General features: G+C 51.3%; 1 protein-coding gene across 1 annotated transcript; it reads right to left on the bottom strand.

The window, feature by feature from the left end:
• Positions 1-780: 780 nt before the first annotated feature.
• eif3g (eukaryotic translation initiation factor 3, subunit G) lies at positions 781-19228 on the bottom strand. Its single transcript, XM_072490868.1, has 11 exons — positions 19102-19228; positions 18964-19010; positions 16206-16259; positions 5797-5885; positions 4844-4903; positions 4009-4113; positions 2485-2671; positions 1774-1881; positions 1381-1517; positions 1172-1278; positions 781-877 (listed from the first exon to the last, which is right to left on the bottom strand). The coding sequence occupies exons 1-11, from the start codon at positions 19110-19112 to the stop codon at positions 862-864; spliced, it is 921 nt and encodes a 306-aa protein (XP_072346969.1). The 5' UTR covers positions 19113-19228; the 3' UTR covers positions 781-861.
• Positions 19229-19494: the final 266 nt, after the last annotated feature.

Below are 19494 nucleotides of genomic sequence, written 5' to 3'. Positions count from 1 at the left end.
CCTGCCCTTCCCTCAACCAGGTCTCTGTAATGGCAACAACATCATAGTTCCAAGTACTAATCCAAGCTCTAAGTTCATCTACCTTACCCGTAATGCTCCTTGCATTAAAACATATGCACTTCAGGCCACCAGACCCACTGTGTTCAGCAACTTCTCCCTGCTCTGCCTCAGAGCCACACTGTCCCTATTCCCTAGTTCTCCCTCAATGCTCTCACCTTCTGACCTATTGCTCCCGTGCCCACCCCCCTCACACAAGTCTTGAACGCTATGCTTGTTCGGTGCCGGAATGTGGGGACTAGTATTTTCACACTTCATTGCAGTGTTAATGTAAGATTATTAATATTTTGTCATGACCTGGTGCTTTCACATGCTGTAAGTTTTACAAGATACTGAAAGCCGTAACTGCCATGAGGCAAAGGGGCTCTATCTGAGACAAGTCAAGAAAATGTTTTGGTTTGCCAATGCCTCAAAATTAAAATTCTCCTCTTGTTTTAAAACCGATCCATAGCCTGCAATCTGCTGATCTGTCCAGAAACTTCCATTGAATCCCAGCAGTGCCAGAGGCCCATCGAATCTGCACACTGTTGAACTGTGGAGGCGACCATAATCAAACCTGAAAGTTCTAGGACTAATTTCAACCAAACCTCTTACCACATAGGACAAGGGGCACACAGGGGAACACCTCCACCTGGACATTCTCCCTCTATCCACACCATTGAAATGGTGGTGGAGAGATGCACCCCGCGAACAATAAAAAAATCAGACTCGAAACAGAGAATCGATGGTCCAGAAACTTTATTTGGTGACGACAAATCGACTTTGAACTGGCAAGTGCTGTTAGTTCAGCTCCTCAGTAACCTCTCAGGTGGTTGATGGTCTGAAAGGTAAAAAAAGGTCTCAGACAAAACGCACATCTCGTCAAATGTCACCGATTCTTAGTGGAATAAAAGGAAAGAACAACACAAACTTACTTTAATATTAAAGTGTTAAATAGTTAAGACCAAGACAACAGAATGTTAGCACTACCGTCTAAGGGGTAAAATATTTCCATGCCACTGGGTTTGCATGTCTGTACACATTGTGCTCTGGTCAATCAAGCCAACATGACATCACTGTTTCTGCACAATTTCAGGGGAAACACATTAGTCTAAAGATTGATTCAACCACTTACTTGGCCCATTCCACATTCAGGATTAAGTGGTCGTAACCAAAGCCTGAAACCCCAGCGATGGCCCTGGCAGCATCCTCACGCCGATGGAAACTAATAAAGGCAAAACCCTGCAAACAAAAGCACAACGTGAACTAAATAATGATCCGCACTGAGCATAAAGATAGCAGAGAGTAATACTGATCTCAAATTCCAACATTTAATAGTCTTACCTTGGACTGGCCCGTGTTCTTGTCCTTAGCCAAATAGATTCTAGAAATGGAACCGAAGGGCCTGAACAGCTCCTGCAGGTCAGTTTCTCGTGTGTCCTCCGAGAGGTTAGTGACACGGATCGTGGCATTGTCATCCGCTGGGGGGGGGGGGGGGGGGGGGAGACAAAATACAACAGCATCAACATCACACGTAACATCCTTGGGGGTCTTGACTGAAAAATAAAGGCCTCCTCTTCCCCCACAAATTAGTTACAACTGACAGAAGTAGGGACGACTTCTGGAATCTCACCCCAGCCAGCATTTTCAGCAGGGGGATTTTTCATTTCATCCTTTTGAAGGATGTGTAACGTTTGAAGTATTCAGCCCCTGCCCACTAGCCGAGCGCGCACTTACCTCGACGATTGGTCTGCATCGACTCTCCACGGCGATTGGCTCCATCACGTAAACTGGGAGGGACGTACTTCCCTGTCTTGCTCTGGGCTGGTTGGACTGGTTCAGGTTCTGGGGGGAAAATAATTCAAACTTTTAAGAAACAGGCTCCATCTTAACACAGGACCGTGCTTGGCATCAGGCCAGCAGGCAGTCTGTTACATTTTCTTTATAATAAAAGCAGAAATCTGGAGATCTGAAATAGAAAGTGCTGGAAAATCTCATCAGGTGTGTGTGTGGAGAGAAAGAGTTAACACGTGTTTCCTTTCTTTGCTGCGCTGTCTGGTGTCAGTCAGTCCTTCCCTCCACAAGCATTTCATAAAATAAACCTTAAAATATGCAGAATTCGACTGAAGGGAACACTGATGGCAGCTTCTGGTTGTCAATAGTAATGCAGCAAATGCTTCTCTGTGCAGTCAGCAAGCTGCACGGACTGGGCAAGCACACCGATACTGAAAATGGCCTCAGTTCCTGTGGGTGGAGAAAATAACCAGGGTTAACGCCACTGATTCTCCCCCCTGATCAGAAGCCTCAACACGTATTCCAGGCTCAGAAAGGAAGTCAATGTGCCGGCAAAGGACAATTCCTTCAGGAGAATAATAACACTCAGTATGAAATACCGTTAGTGTTTGACATGCACTGTACGGATCGTCTCCCCTCGAGGTCTGGCTGTACCTGAGCCCTTTTCTTTCTCAGATGTAGTGAGTCCCAGCTGCTCTGCCAATTCCTTCTGCATGGGTCCCAGGGTGTCTTTGTAAGGACAGCGAGTGGTCCAGTGATCCCCTTTACAGATTCGGCAGGACACAATCTTCTGGCCTTTCAGTTTGGACATGGGGTCATCCTCTTCTGTGTTATTCAAATCCTATAAAAAGTTTAAAAGGGGACAGTTTAGCAGGGCCACAGCGAACACTATCAGAAATATACCCCCAGCAAGTCAGCTATACCCTGAGAGAGAGGGAAATTACTTCCATGGCTTCTATAGTAACAGGACTGGCCCCTCAAGCCTGGTCAGTCGTCCTATTAGACCATGTCTGATCTGACTCTCAAATCCATTGCACCACAGCTTTTACACCAGGTCCCTACAACCGACCCCCCCACCCCCCACCCACCACCCTAATATTCTTACTGTGACCGAGAAACAATAGCTGATTCACTGAATGATGTCTTCTGTATACTTTAGTATTAATCCTGGAAGGCAGGGTCAGCATTTACTGCCCATCCCTTGAGAGGATGGGGGTGAGCTGCCTTCTGGAACCACTGCAGCCTGCTGTAGGTACACCCACAGTGCTGTTAGTGAGGGGGGTTCCAGGACCCAACCAGGCTGAAGTGCAGCGCACACACACACAGTGAAACTCTGCCTTGTTCCTGGGCAGTTAGAACTTGGCTGCCACAAGATATTGGAACTGGTGATTAAGGATGACACAGGGTGCAGAAGGAAAGGTGTGCTGTCCTTCATAAGAGGAACTATAGCCCAGAACCCTAGTGGATGTTAACGATCCAGGCGCACTGACCACCAGCTGCCCCAGTTGGCCAGTCAGTCCCAGGCATGGGTCAGTTTAGATGCCATTGGCACATTGTTATTAATTCACAATGAGATTCACGTTGGGACTATTATGGAGACATAGCCAGGAAGCTATACTAAACCATTCTTATTCAGGCCTTAGCTGAACATAGTGTCCAATTCTAGCACCAGACTTGAGGAAGGACATCAAGGCCTGGTGAGGGTAGAGGAGGTGAGGGGACTTCAGTGTTCGGGAAGGAGCTGCAGTTGTTCCCTTTGGAGCAGGCGGAAAAGGTTAAAGTGAGACAGAATCAAAATGGTTCAAACCGGCAAAGGTTTTGCAAATCAGGAGAAACCAGTTTCCACTGACAGGAGGGTCGGTAACCAGAGGTTGCAGGTAATTGGCAAAAGAAATCAGAGGAGAAAGAATTTAAAACGAGTGGAATCTGCTGCCCAAAGGGGAGGTGGAGGCAGATACAACAGTAATTTTCACCAAGGGAACGGAATTAATTTTTGAAGAAAACGTGCAGGAGTAGTGGGAATAATCCGATGGTTTTTGAAAAGCGGATGGGTGGAATCGTGTCCCCGTCTTGAACCATTCTATATTGTGAAAATGACAAGTCAACCATCCCGAGACTGACGGGCGAGAAGTGTTAGTTTGACATGTCCCCGTGGTCGCACTATGTTCCGTGTCTCACCTCTTTGCTGGTGATGAAGGTCATATACACATCATCACTGACCGTTGTCGTGGCAACATTAGGACCCGGTGGGTCATATTCTGAGGTTCCAAATTTTTTCCAGTTCTGAAAGCAGAGGAGAACCCGTCAAGTCAGTCGGTGAGGGGGTAAAGCACTTTGGGACCCTGATGTCGGGAAAGGTTCGCTCTAAATGCAAGACTTCCTTTCACATGGCATCACAGATATATCAGGGTTTGATTTACTCCTGGGCAGCACGGTGTGGCAGTGGTTAGCACTGATGCCTCACAGCGCTGAGGTGCCAGGTTCGATCCCGGCCCCGGTCACTGCCCGCGTGGAGTTTCCACATTCTCCCCGTGTCTGCGTGGGTCTCACCCCCACAATCCAAAGATGTGCAGGGTAGGTGGATTGACCTTGCTAAATTGCCCCTTCATTGAAAAAAAAGAATTGGCTACTGTAATTTTTTTTAAAGGGTTCCATTTACTCTCCCTGTAATAGCGACCCTAGCCTTCACTGCTCCACCAGCACAGCCTGGCTTTCTTCAAAAGGAGTTCAGATGCTCCTTTTAGCACTGTCTGCACATCCTTACTGAGTACAATCAGGATGGTGGACTGTACTCCGAATACCCCCTATCCCTCCTGTTGAATTCCTTTCCTGCTATCAAGCACACTGACGTTGGTTTTAGGGAGCATTCCCCTCGCAACAATACTCCAGATTTCTCCCCTGCATTGTCCCTACGGCCATTTACAAGTAAACATTAGATCTTCTTGGCAACAATGTCCATGAACATAAGCTTTGAAAAGTAATTGTTTGCGGATGTGCTCATACAGAAACTCACTTTGCGCCTGGCCACAGCTTTTGAAGCTTTCCTCGTTTCAACTCGGAATGTGCGGATAATCTGAAAATAAAGTTTCAACATGTTTCACACAGTTACGTTTGGAACATCAGACCCAAACCCGGCTATCATCAGTCAAGGTGTCATTGGCAAGGCCGCCATTTCCCGAGAAGGTGGCAGTTAAAGTGGGTTTGGTGCCAGGCAACACAATTTAAAGATTCTAGGCTAAAATTAACTTATTTACTCAGCGATGGTTAATGATCGGGGACTCGCTGCATACGAGGGAGGTGGAAGCAGAGATCATCAACAATTTCAAATGGAAAATGGATGGGAATTTGAAGAAAATAGACTTCCAGAGTTACGGGGATAGAGCAGGGAATGGGATCGACTGGATTTCTCTACAGAGACAATGTGGCCTCAATTTGTGCCAGGTCGATGAAACCCAGGTAAACACAAGCCCCTCGTCCCTAAAGGACAGCAATGAAGGGGTTTTATTTTTACAATTAGATGGCTTCATGGTCGCCAGCCTTTTAATTTTCAAATCCTTAATAAACAAGAGTTAAAATTCTCAGACTGCCTCGCTGAAATTTCAGGATTACTAGCTCAGCAACAAAACCACCAACCAACTGAAAAATACTGTGCAGATCGGAACCACACAGCATTAAACACCTTCCCTCCCTTTCTCACTCAGCACTTGTTGCAAAGTTGTGGTGTTTCCAATCACTTTCTGATTGTTAACGTCACAGGAACAAATGAAATGTTTCAGCAGGTGGATTTCTGCTCATTTCACAATCGGTGCAGCAAAACGTCAGCCCGAGAGGGAGGAGTTACTCGGATTCGAGACAGAATCTGCTGTTCACCAGGTTGCTGAGGGAGGTTCAATCAAGTCTCCCTAGTTTTAAGATCTTAATTGAGACACAGCAACTGGGTTTCAAGTGCTGGAAATAAAACCTTACCTTCAATTTCTTTCCATCCTCATCGATTTTGTACTCAATGATAGTTTTAATATTCCCTTTGATCTGTTCCTTAGGTGAAGGCAGGGGACCTGGAGATCATCAAAAACTAAAGTAAAGGAAGGTATATTGTTGCACGATTGAGCGAGATGTGAGGTTCCCACACAGCACCAGCTCTTCAAACCTTCCCTTTCTCACAAACTAATGGTCAGCTCCAGAGCAAGCTCTTCACCAACAACGTATTATAACGGTGTTTCCAGAGCACTTTAAATCAGCCATAACCCTATATGAAATGCAAACTAATCCCACTGCCCCACTCTCCCCACAGCCCTGTATCAATCCCACTGCCCCACTCTCCCCACAGCCCGGTATCAATCCCACTGCCCCACTCTCTCCCCACAGCCCTGTATCAATCCCAAACTAATCCCAATGCCCCGCTCCCTCCCCATAGCCCTTTATCAATCCCCAAACTAATCCCAATGCCCCACTCTCCCCACAGCCCTGTATCAATCTCCCCACAGCCCTGTATCAATCCCAAACTAATCCCACTGCCCCACTCTCCCCACAGCCCTGTATCAATCCCAAACTAATCCCACTGTCCCGCTCTCTCCACAGCCCTGTATCAATCCCCAAAATAATGTCACTGCCCCACTCTCTCCCCACTGCCCTGTATCAATCCCAAACTAATCCCACTCCCCCGCTCTCCACAGCCCTGTATCAATCCCAAACTAATCCCACTGCCCCACAACCCTGTATCAATCCCACTGCCCCACTCTCTCCCCACAGCCCTGTATCAATCCCCAAACTAATGTCACTGCCCCACTCTCTCCCCACTGCCCTGTATCAATCCCAAACTAATCACACTCCCCCGCTCTCTCCACAGCCCTGTATCAATCCCAAACTAAGCCCACTGCCCTGCTCTCCCCACAGCCCTGTATCAATCCCACAGCCCCACTCTCTCCCCACAGCCCTGTATCAATCCCCAAACTAATGTCACTGCCCCACTCTCTCCCCACTGCCCTGTATCAATCCCAAACTAATCCCACTCCCCCGCTCTCTCCACAGCCCTGTATCAATTCCAAACTAATCCCACTGCCCCAGTCTCTCCCCACAGCCCTGTATCAATCCCCAAACTAATGTCACTGCCCCACTCTCTCCCCACTGCCCTGTATCAATCCCAAACTAATCCCACTCCCCCGCTCTCTCCACAGCCCTGTATCAATCCCAAACTAATCCCACTGCCCCACAGCCCTGTATCAATCCCATTGCCCCACTCTCTCCCCACTGCCCTGTATCAATCCCAAACTAATCCCACTCCCCCGCTCTCCCTCTCTCTCCACAGTCCTGTATCAATCCCAAACTAATCCCATGCCCCAGTCTCTCCCCACAGCCCTGTATCAATCCCACTGCCCCACAGCCCTGTATCAATCCCACTGCCCCACTCTCTCCCCACAGCCCTGTATCAATCCCAAACTAATCCCACTGCCCCGCTCCCTCCCCATAGCCCTTTATCAATCCCCAAACTAATCCCACTGACCCGCTCTCTCCCCAAAGCCCGGTATCAATCCCCAAACTAATCCCACTGCCCCACTCTCTCCACAGCCCTGTATCAATCTCCCCACAGCCCTGTATCAATCCCAAACTAATCCCACTGCCCCACTCTCCCCACAGCCCTGTATCAATCCCAAACTAATACCACTGCCCCACTCTCTCCCCACAGCCCTGTATCAATCCCAAACTAATCCCACTGTCCCGCTCTCTCCACAGCCCTGTATCAATCCCCAAAATAATGTCACTGCCCCACTCTCTCCCCACTGCCCTGTATCAATCCCAAACTAATCCCACTCCCCCGCTCTCCACAGCCCTGTATCAATCACAAACTAATCCCACTGCCCCGCTCTCCCCACAGCCCTATATCAATCCCACTGCCCCACTCTCTCCCCACAGCCCTGTATCAATCCCCAAACTAATGTCACTGCCCCACTCTCTCCCCACTGCCCTGTATCAATCCCAAACTAATCCCACTCCCCCCTCTCTCCACAGCCCTGTATCAATCCCAAACTAATCCCACTGCCCCACTCTCCCCACAGCCCTGTATCAATCCCAAACTAATCCCACTGCCCCACTCTCCCCACAGCCCTGTATCAATCCCAAACTAATCCCACTGTCCTGCTCTCTCCACAGCCCTGTATCAATCCCCAAAATAATGTCACTGCCCCACTCTCTCCCCACTGCCCTGTATCAATCCCAAACTAATCCCACTCCCCCGCTCTCCACAGCCCTGTATCAATCCCAAACTAATCCCACTGCCCCGCTCTCCCCACAGCCCTGTATCAATCCCACTGCCCCACTCTCTCCCCACAGCCCTGTATCAATCCCCAAACTAATGTCACTGCCCCACTCTCTCCCCACTGCCCTGTATCAATCCCAAACTAATCCCACTCCCCCCTCTCTCCACAGCCCTGTATCAATTCCAAACTAATCCCACTGCCCCAGTCTCTCCCCACAGCCCTGTATCAATCCCACTGCCCCACTCTCTCCCCACAGCCCTGTATCAATCCCCAAACTAATGTCACTGCCCCACTCTCCCCACTGCCCTGTATCAATCCCAAACTAATCCCACTCCCCCGCTCTCTCCACAGCCCTGTATCAATCCCAAACTAATCCCACTGCCCCACTCTCTCCCCACTGCCCTGTATGTATTAAACCCAAACTAATCCCACTGCCCCACTCTCTCCCCATTACCCTGTATCAATCCCAAACTAATCCCACTCCCCCGCTCTCTCCACAGCCCTGTATGAATTCCAAACTAATCCCACTGCCCCAGTCTCTCCCCACAGCCCTGTATCAATCCCACTGCCCCACTCTCTCCCCACAGCCCTGAATCAATCCCCAAACTAATGTCACTGCCCCATTCTCTCCCCATTACCCTGTACCAATCCCAAACTAATCCCACTGCCCCACTCTCTCCCCACAGCCCTGTATCAATCCCCAAACTAATGTCACTGCCCCACTCTCTCCCCACTGCCCTGTATCAATCCCAAACTTATCCCACTCCCCCCTCTCTCCACAGCCCTGTATCAATCCCAAACTAATCCCACTGCCCCACTCTCCCCACAGCCCTGTATCAATCCCAAACTAATGCCACTGCCCCACTCTCCCCACAGCCCTGTATCAATCCCAAACTAATCCCACTGTCCTGCTCTCTCCACAGCCCTGTATCAATCCCCAAAATAATGTCACTGCCCCACTCTCTCCCCACTGCCCTGTATCAATCCCAAACTAATCCCACTCCCCCGCTCTCCACAGCCCTGTATCAATCCCAAACTAATCCCACTGCCCCGCTCTCCCCACAGCCCTGTATCAATCCCACTGCCCCACTCTCTCCCCACAGCCCTGTATCAATCACCAAACTAATGTCACTGCCCCACTCTCTCCCCACTGCCCTGTATCAATCCCAAACTAATCCCACTCCCCCCTCTCTCCACAGCCCTGTATCAATTCCAAACTAATCCCACTGCCCCAGTCTCTCCCCACAGCCCTGTATCAATCCCACTGCCCCACTCTCTCCCCACAGCCCTGTATCAATCCCCAAACTAATGTCACTGCCCCACTCTCCCCACTGCCCTGTATCAATCCCAAACTAATCCCACTCCCCCGCTCTCTCCACAGCCCTGTATCAATCCCAAACTAATCCCACTGCCCCACTCTCTCCCCACTGCCCTGTATGTATTAAACCCAAACTAATCCCACTGCCCCACTCTCTCCCCATTACCCTGTATCAATCCCAAACTAATCCCACTCCCCCGCTCTCTCCACAGCCCTGTATCAATTCCAAACTAATCCCACTGCCCCAGTCTCTCCCCACAGCCCTGTATCAATCCCACTGCCCCACTCTCTCCCCACAGCCCTGAATCAATCCCCAAACTAATGTCACTGCCCCATTCTCTCCCCATTACCCTGTACCAATCCCAAACTAATCCCACTGCCCCACTCTCTCCCCACAGCCCTGTATCAATCCCCAAACTAATGTCACTGCCCCACTCTCTCCCCACTGCCCTGTATCAATCCCAAACTTATCCCACTCCCCCCTCTCTCCACAGCCCTGTATCAATCCCAAACTAATCCCACTGCCCCACTCTCCCCACAGCCCTGTATCAATCCCAAACTAATGCCACTGCCCCACTCTCCCCACAGCCCTGTATCAATCCCAAACTAATCCCACTGTCCTGCTCTCTCCACAGCTCTGTATCAATCCCCAAAATAATGTCACTGCCCCACTCTCTCCCCAATGCCCTGTATCAATCCCAAACTAATCCCACTCCCCCGCTCTCCACAGCCCTGTATCAATCCCAAACTAATCCCACTGCCCCGCTCTCCCCACAGCCCTGTATCAATCCCACTGCCCCACTCTCTCCCCACAGCCCTGTATCAATCCCCAAACTAATGTCACTGCCCCACTCTCTCCCCACTGCCCTGTATCAATCCCAAACTAATCCCACTCCCCCCCTCTCTCCACAGCCCTGTATCAATTCCAAACTAATCCCACTGCCCCAGTCTCTCCCCACAGCCCTGTATCAATCCCCAAACTAATGTCACTGCCCCACTCTCTCCCCACTGCCCTGTATCAATCCCAAACTAATGTCACTGCCCCACTCTCTCCCCACTGCCCTGTATCAATCCCAAACTAATCCCACTCCCCCGCTCTCTCCACAGCCCTGTATCAATTCCAAACTAATCCCACTGCCCCAGTCTCTCCCCACAGCCCTGTATCAATCCCCAAACTAATGTCACTGCCCCACTCTCTCCCCACTGCCCTGTATCAATCCCAAACTAATCCCACTCCCCCGCTCTCTCCACAGCCCTGTATCAATCCCAAACTAATCCCACTGCCCCACAGCCCTGTATCAATCCCATTGCCCCACTCTCTCCCCACTGCCCTGTATCAATCCCAAACTAATCCCACTCCCCCGCTCTCCCTCTCTCTCCACAGCCCTGTATCAATCCCAAACTAATCCCATGCCCCAGTCTCTCCCCACAGCCCTGTATCAATCCCACTGCCCCACAGCCCTGTATCAATCCCACTGCCCCACTCTCTCCCCACAGCCCTGTATCAATCCCAAACTAATCCCACTGGCCCGCTCCCTCCCCATAGCCCTTTATCAATCCCCAAACTAATCCCACTGACCCGCTCTCTCCCCAAAGCCCGGTATCAATCCCCAAACTAATCCCACTGCCCCACTCTCTCCACAGCCCTGTATCAATCTCCCCACAGCCCTGTATCAATCCCAAACTAATCCCACTGCCCCACTCTCCCCACAGCCCTGTATCAATCCCAAACTAATACCACTGCCCCACTCTCTCCCCACAGCCCTGTATCAATCCCAAACTAATCCCACTGTCCCGCTCTCTCCACAGCCCTGTATCAATCCCCAAAATAATGTCACTGCCCCACTCTCTCCCCACTGCCCTGTATCAATCCCAAACTAATCCCACTCCCCCGCTCTCCACAGCCCTGTATCAATCACAAACTAATCCCACTGCCCCGCTCTCCCCACAGCCCTATATCAATCCCACTGCCCCACTCTCTCCCCACAGCCCTGTATCAATCCCCAAACTAATGTCACTGCCCCACTCTCTCCCCACTGCCCTGTATCAATCCCAAACTAATCCCACTCCCCCCTCTCTCCACAGCCCTGTATCAATCCCAAACTAATCCCACTGCCCCACTCTCCCCACAGCCCTGTATCAATCCCAAACTAATCCCACTGCCCCACTCTCCCCACAGCCCTGTATCAATCCCAAACTAATCCCACTGTCCTGCTCTCTCCACAGCCCTGTATCAATCCCCAAAATAATGTCACTGCCCCACTCTCTCCCCACTGCCCTGTATCAATCCCAAACTAATCCCACTCCCCCGCTCTCCACAGCCCTGTATCAATCCCAAACTAATCCCACTGCCCCGCTCTCCCCACAGCCCTGTATCAATCCCACTGCCCCACTCTCTCCCCACAGCCCTGTATCAATCCCCAAACTAATGTCACTGCCCCACTCTCTCCCCACTGCCCTGTATCAATCCCAAACTAATCCCACTCCCCCCCTCTCTCCACAGCCCTGTATCAATTCCAAACTAATCCCACTGCCCCAGTCTCTCCCCACAGCCCTGTATCAATCCCACTGCCCCACTCTCTCCCCACAGCCCTGTATCAATCCCCAAACTAATGTCAGTGCCCCACTCTCTCCCCACTGCCCTGTATCAATCCCAAACTAATCCCACTCCCCCGCTCTCTCCACAGCCCTGTATCAATCCCAAACTAATCCCACTGCCCCACTCTCTCCCCACTGCCCTGTATGTATTATACCCAAACTAATCCCACTGCCCCACTCTCTCCCCATTACCCTGTATCAATCCCAAACTAATCCCACTCCCCCGCTCTCTCCACAGCCCTGTATCAATTCCAAACTAATCCCACTGCCCCAGTCTCTCCCCACAGCCCTGTATCAATCCCACTGCCCCACTCTCTCCCCACAGCCCTGAATCAATCCCCAAACTAATGTCACTGCCCCATTCTCTCCCCATTACCCTGTACCAATCCCAAACTAATCCCACTGCCCCACTCTCTCCCCACAGCCCTGTATCAATCCCCAAACTAATGTCACTGCCCCACTCTCTCCCCACTGCCCTGTATCAATCCCAAACTTATCCCACTCCCCCCTCTCACCACAGCCCTGTATCAATCCCAAACTAATCCCACTGCCCCACTCTCCCCACAGCCCTGTATCAATCCCAAACTAATGCCACTGCCCCACTCTCCCCACAGCCCTGTATCAATCCCAAACTAATCCCACTGTCCTGCTCTCTCCACAGCCCTGTATCAATCCCCAAAATAATGTCACTGCCCCACTCTCTCCCCAATGCCCTGTATCAATCCCAAACTAATCCCACTCCCCCGCTCTCCACAGCCCTGTATCAATCCCAAACTAATCCCACTGCCCCGCTCTCCCCACAGCCCTGTATCAATCCCACTGCCCCACTCTCTCCCCACAGCCCTGTATCAATCCCCAAACTAATGTCACTGCCCCACTCTCTCCCCACTGCCCTGTATCAATCCCAAACTAATCCCACTCCCCCCCTCTCTCCACAGCCCTGTATCAATTCCAAACTAATCCCACTGCCCCAGTCTCTCCCCACAGCCCTGTATCAATCCCACTGCCCCACTCTCTCCCCACAGCCCTGTATCAATCCCCAAACTAATGTCACTGCCCCACTCTCTCCCCACTGCCCTGTATCAATCCCAAACTAATCCCACTCCCCCGCTCTCTCCACAGCCCTGTATCAATCCCAAACTAATCCCACTGCCCCACTCTCTCCCCACTGCCCTGTATGTATTAAACCCAAACTAATCCCACTGCCCCACTCTCTCCCCATTACCCTGTATCAATCCCAAACTAATCCCACTCCCCCGCTCTCTCCACAGCCCTGTATCAATTCCAAACTAATCCCACTGCCCCAGTCTCTCCCCACAGCCCTGTATCAATCCCACTGCCCCACTCTCTCCCCACAGCCCTGAATCAATCCCCAAACTAATGTCACTGCCCCATTCTCTCCCCATTACCCTGTACCAATCCCAAACTAATCCCACTGCCCCACTCTCTCCCCATTACCCTGTACCAATCCCAAACTAATCCCACTGCCCCACTCTCTCCCCACAGCCCTGTATCAATCTCCAAACTAATGTCACTGATCCACTCTCTCCCCAGTGCCCTGTATCAATCGCAAACTAATCCCACTCCTCCGCTCTCTCCCCATAGCCCTGTATCAATCCCAAACTAATCCCACTGCCCCACTCTCCCCACAGCCCTGTATCAATCCCACTGCCCCACTCTCCCCCCACAGCCCTGTATCAATCCCACTGCCCCACTCTCTCCCCATAGCCCTGTATCAATCCCCAAACTAATGCCACTGCCCCACTCTCTCCTCATAGCCCTCTATCAATCCCAAACTAATCCCAATGCCCCAATTTCCCCACAGCACTGTATAAATCCCAACCTAATCCACTGCCCCGCTCTCTCCACACAGCCCTGTATCAATCCCCAAATTGGGTCAGATTTATACTGCTGTGAGGGGCGTGGAGCAGTGGGGTTGGATAGGGGCCAGCGAAAGGTGAAGATTGACCTCCGCCTATTTATTTTTAAATTTAAAGTACCCAATTAATTTTTTCAATTAAGGGGCAATTTTAGCGTGGCCAATCCACCTACCCTGCACATCTCTGGGCTGTGGGGGTGAAACCCACGCAGCCACGGGGAGAATGTGCAAACTCCACACGGACAGTGACCCAGAGCCGGGATCGAACCCGGGTCCTCGGCGCCGTAAGGCTGCAGTGTTATTGACCTATCACTGGCCCCCTATCCCCCCCCCCCCCCCCCCCCCCCCCCCCGCCACACACACACACACACACACAACAGTACAAATCTGACCCCATTTCCACCTCTCTCCAGCTTTGACAAAGATAGGGCAGCACGGTGGTGCAGTAGTAGCACTGCAGCCTCACGGCGCCGATGTCCCAGGTTCAATCCCGGCTCTGGGTCACTGCCCGTGTGGAGTTTGCACATTCTCCCCATGTCTGCGTGGGTTTCGCCCCCACAACCCAAAGCTGTGCAGGGTAGGTGAATTGACTGCGCTAAATTGCCCCTTAATTGGAAAAAATGAATTGGGTACACTAAATTTAAAAAAAAAGCTTTGACAAAGAGTCACCCAGGCTCGGAACGTTCGCTCCCTTCTCTCTCCACATGCTGTCAGGCCTGCTGAGATTGTCCAGTATTTTCTGTAGATGTAATAAACTTGGATTTCCAAAAAGCGTTTGATAAGGTACCACACACAAGACTACTTAACAAGATAAGAGCCCATGTTTTGGGGATAGTATATTCACATGGATAGAGGATTTGTTAATTGATGGAAGAAACTGAGCTGGGATAAGAGGGATATTTTTAGGATGACAACCTGTAACTAGTGGAATGCCACAGGGATCAGTGCTGGGGCCACAATTATTCACAATATATATTAATGACTGGGATGAGGTCATTATTGCCAAGTTTGCGAAGGACACAAAAATAGATGGGAAGGCAAGGTAAGGATAACACCATCTACAGAGGGATACAGACAGGTTAGGTGAGTGGGCAAAAACTTGGCAGATGGATTATAATGTAGGAAAATGTGAAGTTATGCACTTTGGTAGGAAGAATAAAGGAGCTGAGTATTATTGAAATGGAGAAAGACTGCAGAAAGCTGCTGCACAGAGGGATTTGGGGGTCCTCGCGCATTAACCACAAAAAACTAGTGTGCAAATTCAGCAAGTAATAGGGAAATGCAATGTTGGCCTTTATTTCAAAGGGAATGGAGTATAAAAATAGGAAAGTCCTGCTAAAACTATACAAGGCACTAGTTAAGATCACACCTGGAATACTGTGAACAGTTTTTGTCCCTTTGCCGAAGGAAAGACGTACTGGCATTGGAGGCAGTCCAGAGAAGGTTCACTAGGTTGATCCCGGGTATAGGGGGATTTTCTTAGGAGAGGTTGAGTAGCCTATCACTTCTCGGTTTTTAGCTAATATCAAGTGTCAGACAAGCCCGGGATGAGGTGCAATGTCTTTTTTGTCAGCCTGGAGCTTGTATGTAGCTCTTGTGGAGGCCAGGAATTGGCTTCAATTTGAATATGAATTGTTTTTTGGTGCAAGCACGAGTTTGCCCAGTCCACTCTGCACATTGGCTTTGTCACTTTAAGGATGGGATAAAAAAATGTTTTGAAAAGATTCAGCATGGAGTCATTGGAGTTTCGAAGAATGAAAGGCGACCTTATTGAGACAGAAAGGATTCTCCGGGGCCTTGACAGGGTAGATGCCGAGAGTCTAGGACCAGAAGGCATGACGTAAGGGATCGCCCATTTCAGACAGAGTTCAGGTGGAATGTTTCACTTTAATATCTCATCAAAAGACATATTGCATTGAGATTATTCATTCAGGTCTCTGCAGTTGGACTGGAACCCAGAGCTGTCGGACGTGGGCAGGTGGTTGCGATTCACTGAACTACGGCGGACTCTCTCCAATGGCCAGAAAGATCCCGTGGGAAGAGGGTTTACAGGAATTGGAGTGAATCTCAAGAGAGACTCTCCTTTAGCTGGTGTACTCCAAACCAGTTCAATCTGCTAGGTGACCAACAACTGGGCTCAATGGTCACCCCGGCAACTGGACCCTGGGAGAGTCGAACACAGTTCAGCTAAAATTACCTTTCTTACAAGCTTTGGACCAATAGGGAGATTGTGCATGTAGCGATGTGGAGGGGGGGGAAAAGGCTCTGGTCAACATCACTAAAGTTTGACTACTTTAACTAACTAACGTTTACCACTGCCGCCTACCTTTCGGCACCGATACATCCACATCTCTTTCAAATGCATTTTCGGTACTTTTATCTGGAATGACAAACGGGTTAAAACATTCCACAAAACAACTGCAGAACGATAAACAACAATGGGGACCGAGACTGCAAATGTCGCACGGGAGGCCCAGCAGTAACTGGACTACAGCAAGAAGAATTTTGTCCTAATTAATCCCTTGAAATGTTTGTGGCAAACGTACTCAGTACACAGGGAAAATGAGCCAGGTGAAATGGGTTGAGTGAGGGGATCAGCAACTTCCAACCATCAGGCAGACTCCGGAACCGCCTGCTGTTGGAATAGGGCCCAGCAACTTCCAACCATCAGGCAGACTCCGGAACCGCCTGCTGTTGGAATAGGGCCTTGGTGAGGCCCCAGTTGGACTACAGTGTAGCTTAGTCTCCTTAACCGAGAAGGAGACATTCCTTGGAGAGAATGCAGGATTAACTACACTGAGGATGAAGGGACATGAGAAATAGGAGCAGGCTATTCAACCCCTCGAATCTGCTCCACCATTCAACTGGGTCATGCTTCATCTGCTACCTCAGTGTCACTTTCCTGCACTATCCCCATATCCCTCAATGTCTTCACTCCAGTATCTTGAAATCGATCAACCCCCATCTTGAGCACACTCAGTGACTGAGCTTCCACAGCCTCTGTGATAGAGAATTCCAACAATTCACCACTCCAGGCAGCAGAAATATTCTTCCTGCATCCGCCCTGTCGATCTCTGTAGGAATGTTGTACATTCCAATGAGATCACCTCCCATGCCTCTAAACTCTGGAGAACACAGTCCCAGCCGCCTCAATCTCTCCTCATAGGACAATCCCAACATCCCAGGAATCAGTCTTCTCAATCTCTCCCCATACCCAAATCACTGATACAAATGGTGAATATCTGGGGCCCAAGCACCTATCGATGTGGTAACCTACTAGCAACAGTCTGCCACCCTGAGAATCACCAATTTATTCCTACCATTTTCTGCCTGTTAATCCTAACCAATCCTCAACCCATATTACCCCCAACCCAAGTGTTCTAATGTTGTTTACTCACCCCTTGTGTGGCACCTCACCAAAAGCCTTCTGAAAATCCGCTACCTCGCATCCATTGCTTCCCCTTATCTATTCTGCTCGTAACATCCTCAAAATAACAGGCTCGTCAAATATAATTTCTCTTTCATAAATCCATATTGACTCTGCCCTATTGAATCATTATCTTCAAAGATTCAAACATTTCCCGATGGCAACTATTAGGTTAACATATCTATAATTCCCGTACCAGCCTCCCCGAACAGGCGCCGGAATGTGGCGACGAGGGGCTTTTCACAGTAACTTCATTGAAGCCTGCTTCTGACAATAAGCGATTTTCATTTCATTCATAATTTGCAGTTTTCTCTCTCCCCATTTTCTTAAATAGTGGGACTACATTTGCCACTTTCCAAACTGCAGGATCCATTGCAGAATCTGTAAAATTTTGGAAGGCGATCTCTCCAGTCACCTCTTTCAACACTCTGGGATGCAGACTGTCAGCTCCAGAGTATTTGCCAACTTTCAGCCCCATTATTTCTCTAGTAGTACTTTTCACTGATTCTAGTTTCTTTCAGTTCCTCATTACCCCCAAAACTTCAGGGGTTTTTATGTATCTTTCTCTGTGAAGGCAGCAGGGACCGATGAAGGCACTGGGGGAGTGATCAAGTAGACTAGATATTCTCTGGGGTCGAAAGGTGATTTCACTGAAACATATATAATTTTTGCTACGTTGAAGGCATCAAGCCCCACACATCCCCATCCTGCTCCCTCCACCCCCTTCCCTTCCTCCCTCCTCCTCGTCTCCCTTCCACCCCCTCTACCCTAGCCCCACTCCTCCACCCCCTCCATTCTCACCCTCCCCACCACCTCTCCCCTCCTCCCCCCTTCCACTCTCCCCTCCTCCCCCTTCCACTCTCCCCTCCTCCCCCCTTCCACTCTCCCCTCCTCTCCCCTTCCACTCTCCCCTCCTCCCCCCTTACACTCTCCCCTCCTTTCCCCTTCCATTCTCCCCTCCTTCCCCGCCTTCCACTCTCCCCTCTTCCATTCTCCCCTCCTCCCCCGCTTTCCACTCTCCCCTCTCCCTCCCAACTTCCACTCTCCCCTCCCTTCCACTCTCCCCTCCTTCCCTCTTCCACTCTCCCCCCCCTTCCACTCTCCCCTCTCCCCCCCTTCCACTCTCCCCCCCCCTTCCACTCTCCCCCCCCTTCCACTCTCCCCTCCCCCCCCCCTTCCACTCTCCCCTCTCCCCCCCCCCTTCCACTCTCCCCTCCCCCCCCCCCTTCCACTCTCCCCTCTCCCCCCCCTTCCACTCTCCCCTCTCCCCCCCCTTCCACTCTCCCCTCCCCCCCCTTCCACTCTCCCCTCTCCCCCCCCCCTTCCACTCTCCCCCCCTTCCACTCTCCCCCCCTTCCACTCTCCCCTCCCCCCCTTCCACTCTCCCCTCCCCCCCTTCCACTCTCCCCTCCCCCCCTTCCACTCTCCCCTCCTTCCCCTCTTCCCTCCTCTCCCCTCTCACTCTCCCTTCCACCTCTCCATCCTCCACCCCCTCCTCTTCCCATCCACTCAATCTGCGATGATTTCCACAGTTGAATAGCCGCTGACCCTGCAATCTGGGCAGGGGGACAATGAGGTCAGAAACCCAATTGCTCCCGGTCCCGATGCCCATGTGTCCCCCCGGCCTGGGCCCAGGGCCCCGGGCTCTGCTCCTTACCCTCGTCTCCCTCCTCCTCCACCTGGTCGGCCCAGCTGGGCTTCGAGCTGCGGGACAGAAAGAGAAAGGCGCCGGTTAGTGAGGGAGTGGCGCGCCCAGGCCCCGGCCCCGCTCCCCAGGCCCAGGCCCCGCACTCACTCAAAATCCATGCGGGACACCAGCCGAGCGCCGCCTGAGATACCGGCACAGGCCGCACGGAGAGGGGGAGGGAGGCGGCGGCGGTCCTCCCAACACAGCGCCACCCGGAGGTTGGGAGGACCGAATGGGAGCGCACAGCGCCACCTGGAGACTGGGAGGACCGAGCGGGCACAGCGCCACCCAGAGACCGGGAGGATCGAGAGGAAGGGCGGGCACAGCGCCACCTGGAGGCTGGGAGGACCCAGCGGGCACAGCGCCACCCGGAGGCCCGGAGAATCGAGTGGGAGGGTCGGCATAGCGCCACCTGAAGGCTGGGAGGACCGAGTGGGAGGACACAGCGCCACCTGGAGGCTGGGAGGACCGAGTGGGAGGGCGAGGCAAATTGAATTGAAA

Source organism: Scyliorhinus torazame, chromosome 27, assembly GCF_047496885.1.
Source record: "Scyliorhinus torazame isolate Kashiwa2021f chromosome 27, sScyTor2.1, whole genome shotgun sequence".
Lineage (NCBI taxonomy): Eukaryota > Metazoa > Chordata > Chondrichthyes > Carcharhiniformes > Scyliorhinidae > Scyliorhinus > Scyliorhinus torazame.
The sequence above is the reverse complement of the archived record's forward strand: the minus strand, read 5'-3'. Positions and strand labels throughout refer to the sequence as shown.

What these genes read in the sequence shown, in the direction of transcription:
- eif3g (XM_072490868.1), bottom strand. An exon ending in GATGCAGACCAATCGTCGAG is followed by an intron (nt 1,518 to 1,773) that starts GTAAGTGCGCGC and finishes CCCCCCCCCCAG; the next exon opens with CGGATGACAATGCCACGATC. An exon ending in AGAACACGGGCCAGTCCAAG is followed by an intron (nt 1,279 to 1,380) that starts GTAAGACTATTA and finishes TTTTGTTTGCAG; the next exon opens with GGTTTTGCCTTTATTAGTTT.